The following is a 14,077-nucleotide window of genomic DNA, read 5'->3' as shown; positions in this document are numbered from 1 at the left end:
CTACACTGACATTCTGAGACAAGTCCGTGACTCCCTCAGGAAGTGGAGACCACACTCTCTCTCCTGATTGGGCCATATAACGGTGGTGAAAATGGTGATCTTACCTCATATTCTCTGTTGGGGTCATACGTTCATTGCAACAAGATATAGAACAATTTATATGGCGGGATCAACGGGCCGATATGCGCCGGGAACTCTCCTAAAGAGACCCGGTGGAGGGGGGTTTGGGTGTTCCTAACCTTTTACCCTATTGGAGAGCAGCCCAATTGCGGGTGCTGGTGGAGTGGTCACTCCCGTAGTCGGAGAAACATTGGCTATTTATGGATAGGTCTCTTGCTGGCCAGCCTTTATGGGGAATCCCATTCCTCAAGCGTACAGGGCGACACCGTAACTTATACCTCTCTGAAGTGACCCGTCCAGTGCTGCTAGCCTGGGACAAGGTTCCGGTTTCTAGAGGCCTGATGACACTCCCGTCCCCGATCACCCCCATCGCACAAAATCCTGCCTTCACGCCAGGTACGGACCATGGGGGATTTCACCATTGGGCCACGGAGTCCTGCCGCTCCCTAGGCCATCTTTCTGACCTTTTGGACCCTGTTCCTTTTCTGACCTCCGGAAAGGTCATAGTATTCCAGAGACAGAACAATACCGATACTTACAAATCCGCCACTGGGTTCTTCACTGGGATGTGTGGGAGGGCGAGGGGAGACTCCTCATTCCAATTGAAAAGTGGTTGCTCACACGACCCAATGACGCACAAGGCTAACATCAGAATTATATAAATTCATTAGAGATACTGCTGATACTGGAAAGACTACTATTCAACTGCGATGGGAGAGGGAACTAGGTCGGACCCTGACACAGAAGGAATGGAAGGACATATATCATAGAGCCAGACGCACAGCGTGCAATGTCGCCTCTATTAAGACTGTCACCAAACTGGCCACCTGACACCTGTGAGACTCCACAGAGGTAATACCTCTCGTAGCCCACAGTGTTGGCAGTCCTGCGGTTCTTTGGGCACACTTACACACTTATTATGGGGATGTCCCTCTCTGGGAGCATATTGGCAGCAGATCCTTGATGTCGACGCCCACTTTGACACCCAGAATCCCGGATTATGTGCTCTTGGGTCTCCCTAACACCATCACATTTCCCCTTAAATCCTAGAGAGGCAGGCAGATGGCCCTCACTTTGGGAGCAGCAGTCCAAAATGTTCTCACTCATTGGGGCACCAAGACGGTGCCTACACTCCTGGGGTGGCTATGGGCCATCTTGGGGATGGAAAAGATTTCTCTTTTCCTGACCCACCCCGGGACCTCCTTTCACGAGTTGTGGGCTCCCTTTCTCACATTATTGACTTCCGAATTCACGGAACTCACCTGTCCTAAATACTTACGACTATTGAGACTGGCGGACCCCCCTAGACTACCCGCCCGGTCCCTTCCACTTCTTAGACGGTTCCCTGTGTCTGTCCCTGGTCGGTTCTTCTTAGGCCCTTCTGATAGCACTGTATTATTCTCTGGGGAGGAGGGGGGTTTGAGTTTCTTCATTTTCTTTCTAATTGGCCACATATAACCCTACGATTGCCAGGTTGCATCCCGAAAACCATAGAGCGTACTGGCTCGTTAGCTATCTTTTCACTGTTGAAAACCAATGAAAGAAATTCAAACAACAAAAAAAGACATCCTGACATTTCTGGTGCAGTTTTCAGAGGGTGCATATTAAGTGCTTTTGTCGGCCTGGCACTTAGTTGTGTTGGTTTGGCCACCTAATGTGGTTAGGTGTGGGGTGTATTGGGAGTTCTGGGCTGCACATTTGTGTGTGTGTGGTGCAGTGTGTTGTCCTTGTTGGAATCTGTGTGTTGTTTGAGGAAGACAGAGAAGGTATGAGTTTGTTGTGCTGTATAATTTAGCAGTATGAAGTGGACTGGTGACTTTGTGTATGAATGTAGTTGTGTTTTGTGCTGGAGTATGAGCAAGGGAATGGAAACATTTCAGTTGTTATTTTGTTTTGGGCCTAGAATGTGTAAATGTAGGGATGACAGAGAAACCTTTTGTCAAAGGAAGCAGGGGGGCTTAATGCCCTAGCTGTCCATGACTGTATGTACCATATGTATAATTGTTGCATGGTGCCATTGTGAACATGCAGACATGTTGTGGTAAGGTCTCATGTTCAAGAATGTTACAAGACTTTCGTGCCTTGGACCATTTTGTGATGGTACTCACAACCTTGTTGTTGTCTCCTTTCCTTGTTTGGCATTGTTTGGCATGGGGCATGGGGATCCTCATGTCTTGACCCATCACAGAGATTCTAGTAGTGCCATTCATTGTCCTTGTGAGTGTGCATGGGTATTGGAGAGTTTTACAGGTACTTGTTGGGTGAATGTGTAAGCTATATTGGAGATTTATTTGTTGTAAAGGATTGTCCCTGTACTTTATGTCTTTGTTTTGTTGTTTGTAAGAAAGGGAGGTGTGTAGTATCTTGGTTGTACCCATTTCCTTAATTTCTGAGCCGGTGTCTAGAATGCTGAGAGTGAATAATGAGACAGAAAGTTGGTGAGTAGTGTTGAGCGGAAGCTAGAAGATGGGGACAGTTGGAGGGAGGATAAACCCTGACAAGATATACCTACTGTTGCGCTAGCCTAAGGGCCTAACATGAAATAAAGAACTACTTGAATTGGTTCAGACATCTGTATGAAGACCCAACTCTCCAGCTACAACAGTAACAACCTAGAAGTGGAAACAATAGCCTCTCTTTCTCTATTTTCTCTCTATTAGGATTGAGCAAGTAAGTGAGTATTTTCATTTGCATACTATCCTTTGGAAAATATAACACTTCTAGGAGACAGTCATCAGGAAGACAAAGGCTGGACTGAGAATGTGAGGCCCACTTTTTCATTTAACAAAATGTCCTGAGATCATTTTGGATTGTGCACTGATCTTTAGGGGGTCCAAGAGAATCACTCTAGAACCAGAACTTAAAAAAATAGGCTAATACCACGTCTTGAATTTTATAATGATTTGGTGATTTGCTGATTTTGGTAGTAGTGACTTGTAAATAACCTTCATGCCTATTAGATGTGTAAGTATAAACAAAAACAATGGTTCTGTTGAGTTTAACAACTATTTCTCATGAACACATTTAGTGTTTATACGCTATTCTCTAAAGTCTTCAAAAATTCATATCTCGGCTGTCTTGACATATGGAACACAGTGCAAATACTAAGACACGTGACAAAAACTGCTGAATAGTCTATTGTTTTATATAAATGAATCATTCATATATATCTACACATTTGTAAACAAAGGGCTGTCAATACAAGGTGAGGTTTTTAAGTGAAGTGTGATTAAGTGACATTTGTGCTCAGTGCTAGAGTTTAGTGCGTAATATATACAGCGTGATTATAAAATATGTACATGGGAAAGGAGGCCAGAAAATTAGGGAAAAACACAATGACTATGTTGCCAATACATTAATTAGTCTTTTGCACGTAGAGGCATGGTCAATCTGGACCGCGTAAGATCGTCGACGTTTCAACCCAAACTATACTCTAGTAAGTAGTCAAAACGGGTCTTCATCAGGACAGAAATGGGGGTGGTGATGACAGCCCACAAAGAACCAGAGTAAATCATATTGCGCACTAAACTCTAGCACTGAGCACAAATGTCACTTAATCACACATCACTTAAAAACCTCACCTTGTATTGACAGCCCTTTGTTTACAAATGTGTAGATATATATGAATGATTCAATTTATATAAAACAAGAGTGTTCAACAAGTAAACTAAACTAAACGTGTTCATAAGAAATATTTGTTAAACCCGACAGAACCATTGTTTTTGTTTATATATCCATACCCAGGTTCTGAGGGACATAGGTTCACCCCATTATTGTTTAATTATTAGATGTGTAAGGTCTGTCAGTGGAGTAAAACAAAATGGTGGGGTTCCCCTGCAAAGAGTTATGAGGGGCCCCTGAATCTCACAACTTTCACGACTCTCACAGATATTCACAGCCCTTAAGATGAATGTGGGGCCCCCTGAAGGGTTAGGGCCCCCTGGCCACAAGGGCTGCAGGGGCCTGCGTTACACCCCAGAGGTGTGTATAGTTAAATAAGTTCATCTGGTGTTTTAGGTAATTAAATAAGTCTTCACAAAGCAATTCTTTTAGCTCTCTCACAGACATTAGCATTCCCCACCTACATATACATATTTGATAAACATGCCCACCATTCCACTAGTTTCAAAATCATCCCTAGTAAGTGTACACGTGTTGAACACAAATAAATATTTAAAATGCTGTCTCTGTAAGAACATTTATTTACCTCTCTTGTCGTGCAGCATGAGGGAAGATCTTCAGGATATTCATATGAAGGGCATCAACTTGCTGATGGTCACGGACTTTGATTTCCAAAAAGTAGCCTTTTCCAAACTTACTCTTTAATTGCTGGATGGACCCCATGCACCTGTAAAGAATTTGCAAATTTGCAAATCAAAATGGAAAAAGATCATGCACTATTAAATGTGATATTGTAAACGGGATAGCGGGTCAACCATTGAAAATCACTATTCAGTTCACAAGCTTTATTCGATTTAGAAAGAAATCATAAAAGCACAAAGTACAAATTTCATTATATTAAAAATATATGCAATAAAAGGACAATTTTCAGTATATATAAAATATAGACTTCATAGAAACTAAATATGCGCACTATAAAACAGCAATTAACCATGTAAGCACTAGCACCAGCATATGTATAGATAAGTAAAAAATATATCAAGCACCTGCAATAAAATTGGTCCAATGTATTGTTATTATCAGTGCTCACACAAAATTTTTAAACAACTTATATATATTATAATAGTATTTCAGAAGATAGATGTAGATGTAAGTTCCTAAGAACTAACAGTGCTTGGTGGACCTCGTAAACTGTATCATATGTACTGCTTTCCGGTTACTTGTGCCCCTCTATAATAACCGTAATAATAATCTTTATTTTGTTATAAAATATCCTTAAAAGAGCACCTCTAAGATTCCAATAGCAATATACATTATTGAGAAAGAAAGAGGAAACTCAACGTAAACAACAGTGATTAAGTAAGAATCTTCCAAATTACATTAGGGGGCTTCAATTACATATGGGTGATTAAAAAACATAATGTGCAGAACAGCAAAGTCAACATAGCGTTAAAACACAAGAGGTTTGTGGTACTGACAATTAGAAATGTTGAGCTAGTAGATACAATCTGATGTTTAACAAATAGCAGCAGGTTATGATACGGTGCGATCAGATAAAAACAGTTTTAGCACCATAAAAATAAAGTGCAGTTTGGTGTAAACTATTACTTAAAAAGAAGAAGGCATTGGCACCTCCGGTTACAAAGTAAAATTACGGTATGCATGACGTATAAAAGTTATAAGGCCTATATTTAAAGCCGTATTTTCAGGGGTCAGAGCTGCGATAATTGCCTGTCTGCAGGTCCGAATTCCCAACCTATTCCACTCAGTTTTCAATTTACGTCTGCGCTGTGACATAAGGGCGGGGTAAAGACAGACCACGTGCTCCAAGGTTTCAGCCGTCTTGCCACACCCTCTACACAATAAATCTTCAGACGTACGACGCCAAGAGGGCAAATCTTTTAGAAATTGCCAGTCTCCCAGTCTGATAGCCATAAAGCTGAGTTTTAAGTACAAGGAGTAAGTGCAGGACAAATAGGAAGCAGGAGATATCCGCCAGTAAGAATTCATTACTGCCCATGCGTGTCTGCGTTTAGCGAAGTGAGCTTTATCAATAATAAGGGACCTCATTCTGACTCATTTCTTAATGTTGGTTTTAAATGCTGTCATGCTGGGGTTGAGGGCCCATAGGTCGACCGCAGACATTTCCTGGATAGAATCCTTAAAAAGACGGCGGTACGAGCCACCTGGGATTTTCTGGGAGATATCTAACCAACCTGATGACTCTAATGAGCCTGTGTCTGCTCGTCTAAGTTTGTGGCATAGATTTAGATACATGCTGATGTTAGAAACTTCATAATTTAATAAGCCCAATTCTAGTCTGATCTGGGCGGCAGAGGCAGTTTTAGGCATATGGAGGACTTTTTTGTAGATTTTGGTCACGTGTTGGTTTAAATTGGTATTTAGTTTACCCCTGAAAATCTCAATGCCGTACAACAGAGTCGGCCCGATTTTTGCTCTCATAACTTCCAATAGTGGTGATAAACTTGGGCTAGACAGATTTTTTGAGAGCTAAGAGAGGGTCACCTGAAGGGTCATGGCTTTTACTGAAATCTCATTGCGCTGTTTGGCAAAGTTATCCCTGGAGTCAAAGTTGACCCCTAAGTATTTATATGTGCTTCCTATTGAGAGGCTCATGTTATTGTACAACCATCCCTCACCGAGGTTACGTTTTCTTGAAAAAGTAACTACTTGGGTTTTCTTTAAATTAACTTCTAAGCTATTCACGGTGGTATAGCTGTATAGTTTATCTAAAAGCCTTTGCAGCCCTACCCGTGTGAGACTGAAAAGGACCAAGTGGTCAGCGTATAGAAGGTTACTTATTGGCAAACCTCCCAACTTGTGCCCCTCTGTATAACAGTGGAACAAATGTTAATAGAGACCAGTGACTACAAGTAACTAAAACCTGTGCGCCCTCAACAGTGGTAACAGAAATTTAACTTTCAAGGTTTTATAAAGTACACAAAACAGAATAAAGTGCAGGGTGGTTTGTGTAGTCGTGTTCTTTACATGAACATGGCTGAAGGTTATCAGACCAACCACATTGATGCGGTAAGGCTACCAAAACATGCACTGAGCCGAAGCGGAAACTAGTAAGATAAAATCTATAGTGAGATAAAATTGCAGATAGTCAGGGCACTAATATTTGCAAAACACAGCGAAGCCTGCCGGTGATGCAAATTTGCCCTTAAATAATGCGCCGATCTGATAATGAACTTTGCATGGGGGAATTCTTGATTGAAAAATCTATCTTTTTTTTAATAAACTAGCTTTTTAAGATTTAATATCCCCCTGCATTGATGCACTTTTTAATATGTTCAACATAATGGAAACAAAAGTAAATATAGCATCACATGTATGTTGGTGATTTGGTGTAAATCCGTTCAGTAGTTTTTGAGAAATTAAGCTTAAAAATGTATGTATATATCACGCCACATGAATGTGCATAGCTGATGGATCTAAAGATAAGATCTGATCAGCTGCCACCACGTCAGTAAAGATGTGATGGTAGACATTTTAGGTCTCGGGGATTCAGTCCCCATCCTGAAAAACAGTCGAAAAATAAACATCCTGAGGGGCAGGGTAGGGACACCATGCCCCTGCTCGGCCTGGTGGTGTGGCCCCAGAGGGTCACCCCTGGGGCCAAAAACATTGCCAGAAATACTAACAAGGCCCTCAACAGCCCCTCCCTACATGCACACCACACAAGCACCAACATCACCTACTCTCTCTCCCAACATCCCACATTCACGCTTCTCAGCACAAGATCATTCAGCAAACCCACAACCGTAATATGAGACCTTCTGTGCAGCCAATATCCTCTTCACAAAGCCCTGGCTCAAACCTTCGTCCCGACATCGCTACAGCAATCCCAGAGGGCTACAAGATCACTCCATAGAATCGCCTTCCCAAGCCAGGAGTAGGACTTGCTATCATCTACGAGGAATCCATTAAATGCACAACACCCAGAGAGAATGCCACCCCATTCAAGGAACCCCTGCACTTCAAGCAGAAAAACTGCAAATAATGAACTTTGAACTGAACCATGCCACCTTTCCCAACCTCGTCACTGACTTTGTTTCTTTGCTCACCATCAACTCCAGAGCCTACGTTCTCCTCGGTGACTCCTTGAATACTTGACCAACTTTGGACTGCCCCAGCTCATTACAGAACCAATATACACCACAGTACACACACTGGACCCCATTTACACTTCAAGCGACATCATTAAATACAACTTCACCACACAGCTCACATGGACCAACCACTCCATCATGCATTTGCAAATCAACACACCACAAGTTAACACCCTTAACAAGTTCAGCACTACAACCCACAACTGGAGCAAAATAACTGAAGCAGACTGTCTCATCATCCTCAACACTGACCGACTTAGCCCCACAGACTACCTCAACAAGGATATCAACAATTTCAACTGGATCAAAAACTGCACGGATTGAAAACCCACCCATCAAACCAAACAAGCATTGTATATCAAACATGCAGACCAGCTGTTACACAGAATACCTCTGAGACACCAAAAACACTGCAAACAACTCTAAGGAAATGGTGTGCCAGCCATGGGACCACTCACAGAACTACCTAAAAGGCTGCACTCAGACTCTATCACCAGCAAATTGGACACCAAGAAAAAAACACTAGTGGATCACATCAAAGAAAGTTCCAGCAGCTGAAAGAGAGCTTCTCAATCGTCAAGGATTTCACCTCGCCCTCAGCCACTGTAAACAACATTGTTGCTTGCCAACAGCTCTGCGACAACCTATCCAACTTCTGCCACAGCAAAATCACAAACATCTACAGCAACTTCCCACACCGACCCAACCCCAGAGAACTCATTGCTAACCTACACACCACCAACTAAGACGGTCACCTGACCGATGGACAACCCTCACCAGAAACAACACAGCAGCAATCATGTGGATCATCCACTCAGGAGCCCTAACGGACCCATGCCCCACCACATCTACAATCTGGAAGCATCACTAATCAGCATCACCTGATCCACATCTTCAACACCTCCATCACATCCGCCACTTTCCCAGATGAATGGAAACTTGCAAAAATCAACGCCCTACTCAAGAAACCCACAGCTGACCTGAGCCAACTGAGCAACTTCCAACCCATCTCCCCTATCCAGACAAAGTGAATGAGAAGGCCATTAACAAGCAACTCCGAACTCACCTTCAATTTCACCATATTCCAGACAAAACACAATCAGGATTCAGAAAGAGCTACAGCGCGGAAACAGCATGCATCACTGCCACCAATGACATTTGAAAAATCAGACATTGAGGAGAAACAGCGGCCCTCATCCTGCCCCACCTCTCTGCAGCCTTCAACACTGTCTCCTACAACACTCTCATCAGAAGATTCTATGAGATTGGAATACAAGGATCTGTTTTTAAATGAATATGTTCTTTCCTCACAGGACGAATCCAAAGGGTTAGGCTGCCAGCCTTCACATCAGAGACCAAGAAACTGATATGCAGAGTCCCTCATCCCACTGTTTCAACATATACATGACACCGCTCTCCAACATCATTCAATCAGAAGACATCACTGTTATCTCCATGCCTATGATGCCTAGCTCATCCTCTCCCTGATGGACATGACAAACACCTCCAGAACCAACTTCACCAACAGCACGACCAAAGTCGTAAACTCTATGCAAACCAACTGCTGGAAGCTCGGCTAGGACAAGATGAAAGTACTGGTCATAGAAAACAAGACCTCCCCATGGGGTTCCACCTAGTGGCAGTCGGAACTAGGATGAATACACACACCAACAGACAATGCAAGAGATCTAGTGTTCATACTAGATGACAAGCTCAACATGAAGGCTCAAGTCAGTGCAGCGTTCACCTCCTGCTCCCATATCCTATGCATGCTGCAAAAGATTTTCATATGGTTGCTTCATAACACCAGTCTGCTGGATTACACCACTCATCACCAGCAGGCTGGACTAAAACAACAATCTTTATGCCAGACTCTCCAAACAACCCCTACGCAGAAAAAAAATCAGTTCCCGAGCAATACAGTACAATATTAAGTGAGAAATATCAGTCCAAAGAAGGTTCTCCAGGTCGTATCTTCCCAAGACGAAACACGTGTTGGCTGCTTTTTGTTTGGCTACTTTGGATGATCCCAGCTACGCAGGATCACCAACAGAAATCTGTATCTCAAAAATAAAGACTTTCATTGAAAGATACGACCTGGAGAACCTTCTTTGGACTGATATTTCTCACTTAATATTGTACTGTATTGCTCGGGAACTAATTTTGTTTCTAACTAGTTTCTTCTGTGTTCACAGAAGGAACCTTCTCTGGCACGCTAGTGGTCACTGCCTGTTTGTTCCCTAGAGCATTGGCTATTGATAATTGGTTCCTTCTTCACTTTTATTGGCTTTGTGCAAGACGCTACCCAACCACGTACCGCAGTATTTTTTCAATTTGGGGTTCTTGCAGCATACCAACTATATTTACTTGTTTGGAAACTAGACCATACAATGAGTTCTAGAGCGGATCGTGAGAAGGTTGCAGAAGACCTATTTAAGAATCTGAATGCAGGTTTACCTATCAATTGGAAACTTTTAATCTTGACTTCTACCTGAAAGTATATGGAATACTCTAGATACGTTGGAATTATATCGTCAATTTGAGAACACCATTATTTGAGATATCACAATAATATGGTGAAGCCATTTCAGATGTGATCTTGATAGAACTCTTTGGCCCTGAGGAAGTCATTGGGTATCTTCCCAAGACGAAACACGTGTTGGCTGCTTTTTGTTTGGCTACTTTGGATGATCCCAGCTACGCAGGATCACCAACAGAAATCTGTATCTGAAAAATAAAGACTTTCATTGAAAGATACGACCTGGAGAACCTTCTTTGGACTGATATTTCTCACTTAATATTGTACTGTATTGCTCGGGAACTAATTTTGTTTCTAACTAGTTTCTTCTGTGTTCACAGAAGGAACCTTCTCTGGCACGCTAGTGGTCGCTGCCTGTTTGTTCCCTAGAGCATTGGCTATTGATAATTGGTTCCTTCTTCACTTTTATTGGCTTTGCGCAAGACGCTACCCAACCACGTACCGCAGTATTTTTTCAATTTGGGGTTCTTGCAGCATACCAACTATATTTACTTGTTTGGAAACTAGACCATACAATGAGTTCTAGAGCGGATCGTGAGAAGGTTGCAGAAGACCTATTTAAGAATCTGAATGCAGGTTTACCTATCGATTGGAAACTTTTATTCATGACTTCTACCTGAAAGTATATGGAATACGCTAGATACGTTGGAATTATATCGTCAATTTGAGAACACCATTATTTGAGATATCACAATAATATGGTGAAGCCATTTCAGATGTGATCTTGATAGAACTCTTTGGCCCTGAGGAAGTCATTGGGTATCTTCCCAAGACGAAACACGTGTTGGCTTCTTTTTGTTTGGCTACTTTGGATGATCCCAGCTACGCAGGATCACCAACAGAAATCTGTATCTCAAAAATAAAGACTTTCATTGAAAGATACGACCTGGAGAACCTTCTTTGGACTGATATTTCTCACCTAATATTGTACTGTATTGCTCGGGAACTAATTTTGTTTCTAACTAGTTTCTTCTGTGTTCACAGAAGGAACCTTCTCTGGCACGCTAGTGGTCGCTGCCTGTTTGTTCCCTAGAGCATTGGCTAATTATAATTGGTTCCTTCTTCACTTTTATTGGCTTTGCGCAAGACGCTACCCAACCACGTACCGCAGTATTTTTTTAACTCCTACACAGACTCCAGACCATCCAGAATGCAGCCACAAGACTCAGGAAGATTCAGTGGCTCCCCATTCACAAGCACACCTAACTCAAACTTCTCACACACACATACAAAGCCATATAAAACACAGGACCAGAATACCTGAACAGCTACATACACTTTCACCAACTCACGAAAAACCTATGATCTGCCTCACTCACACAAATGTCCCACATCCGCTTATTCTCCTAACATCGCTCCCAAGACATGGAATGACCTTCCGTAACACATCAGAGCCTTCTCGGTTTTTGAGTTTCGCAAGAAGCTGAAGACCTGGCTCTTCATATAAGCACCTTGGGTCCTCACACCAACTCACCTTCCCACAGCACCTAGATACCCTCTTGCGTGATTAGTGTGCTATACAAATCAACATAACATAGCATAATATAAACAGAGGAGACATGGCAGCCCTAGTTCTCCTGGACCTCTATACAGCATTTCACATGATCTAACGCTCCATCCTCATCAGGCGCCTGCATGAGATTGGCATCCAAGTTCCAGCTCTCCACTGGATCTCCACTGGATCTGCTGCTTCTTTACGGCTAGAATACAAGCTGTCAGACTGACACCTTACTCCTCGGCAGCCAGCAAACTCATCTGTGGAGTGCCTTAATGCTCATCGTCCAGCCCCACCCTCTTCAACGCATACAATATCCTTCTGCCCAATGTCATTTGCATACATGACATTAATATCCTCCCCTGCACAGATGGCACGCAACTATGCTCTCCATTTTACCTAAGACTACGAATACATGAAACAAGTTCGCCATCTGCATGGTCAAAGTGGGAAATTGATCCAACTGCCTCAAGCTTAATATAGACAAGACGGAAGTAGTGATCTTCTGCGTGAATACCTTACTATGGGACTCCAACTGGTGGCCAGCTGACACCCTCACCCATAATCCATACCAGAAACCTTGGAATAATCATCAACAGCAAACTGGACATAACTGTGCAAGTCAACACCATCTCCGCATCCTGCTTCCACACTCTCAAGATGCTGCAGAAGAACTCAAATAGCTCCTGACCAACACTAGCAAAACTGTCACTCATGCCCGAGTCACCATCCAGTTGGATTATGGGAAGACCCACTTATCTGGTATTACCATTGAACTCACTAGAAAAGTACAAACAATCCAGAACTCAGCAGACAATCTCATCCTCAACCTCCAACACAGAACACACACCACACCACAATTCAGGGAAAGACAGTGGATCCTGATACACAAATGTGCTCAATTGGAACTCCACACACACATATTCAAAGCACTACACAGCTCAGACCCGTTATACCTGACCAATCCCATCTCCTTCCACCAACCACCCAAATACCTCCGGAGGACTGCTACTTGCACACATCCCATGCATTGACAGAACTAGATCAGGAATGTGGGCGTTCTCCTAAAGTATGGAAATGACCTCCCACTTCACGTCAGAGTGTCCTCTTCTCATCTTGAATTCATTAAGAATGTGAAGACCTGGCTTTTCAAATAATCAACCTACCATAGGCAAGACAAGGCACACACATATTCTCAGTGCAAGGATACCAAAGCAGGTGATACTGCACTTTACAAATACACATATAACATACTAAAACATATACAGCAAGGGAGTTCTCAGATCAGCTGACCTAATAGGGTCTTAAATGTACATTTCTTTTTTGGAAAATGTATCTCACCTAAGGTTCCCAGACACCATGATGGCCACTCGATCACACACAGCCTCTGCTTCCTCCATGTAATGTGTTGTCAAAATGGCTCCACGCTCTTTGTTTTTAAAAGCCGCTCGAATTGCACGCCTAAAAACGAAAAAAACTGTTTTACTGGGCTCACCTAGGACAAAATAACCAGTTGTCACATCACTCTCAGAATTCTGAGCTTTTTGTTTCACAGTGTTCTAAGTTTAAGCTGACCTAGAAAGCCCTGTTTTATTTACATTAGCTAACCACACATATTCATGGTGTAGGCATAGTAATCCATGCATAGAGTATAGACCAGAATCAAGATTTTGGACATCAGTTGTGTTTACAGGCCACTGCATATGCACTAAAAAGGGAAATTGACAGTAGTTTCTGTCCTGCACGGTAGCCCCCATTGCCGTGAGAATGTCTCTCCCTGGTGGACAATTACCATGGCTCCTCAGGCTCTTCATGGCATTTGGTAGTCCTCCGCCGCATAAAGGACAGTCCATAAAATGTTGGGTCCCCATCCTTGCATAGGGGTGGCCATTATGCCATAATTTGGGCATCTCTGTCATTATTGAAGAGGGTGGTAATTTGCAAGTGTTTTGCACCCGCAATTGCTGACACAAAACATTCTTACATAGGGTTGCGCTCGCTATTAGGAAGGGAATGCCCGTTCCTAATAGCGAGTCGCAAAAAGCTATTTTGCGAGTCGCAATAAATTGCAATTCCCAAAATAGGGTTTGTACATTCTCCATGCTGTTTTTGCATGCGCAAATAGGTTCGCAAACCCGTTTGCGCATGAAAAAATGGTCGTACATC

The 14,077-nt window shown here is 42.8% G+C and overlaps 1 protein-coding gene across 1 annotated transcript in view; it reads right to left on the bottom strand.

Moving 5' to 3' along the window:
• Positions 1–14,077, bottom strand: part of LOC144770056 (ABC-type organic anion transporter ABCA8-like) — a 2,854,033-nt gene that overhangs the window by 70,417 nt on the left and 2,769,539 nt on the right. The window contains exons 35-36 of the mRNA XM_078654287.1: positions 13,253–13,372; positions 4,328–4,468 (exon numbers count right to left, since the gene is read on the bottom strand). Of these exons, the coding sequence (XP_078510413.1) occupies positions 4,328–4,468; positions 13,253–13,372 (261 nt within the window). The remainder of the gene's footprint in view (positions 1–4,327; positions 4,469–13,252; positions 13,373–14,077) is intronic.

The sequence above is a fragment of the Lissotriton helveticus genome, chromosome 7 (genome assembly GCF_964261635.1).
Source record: "Lissotriton helveticus chromosome 7, aLisHel1.1, whole genome shotgun sequence".
Taxonomy (NCBI): Eukaryota; Metazoa; Chordata; class Amphibia; order Caudata; family Salamandridae; genus Lissotriton; species Lissotriton helveticus.
This window is presented reverse-complemented; position numbering and strand designations above follow the sequence as displayed.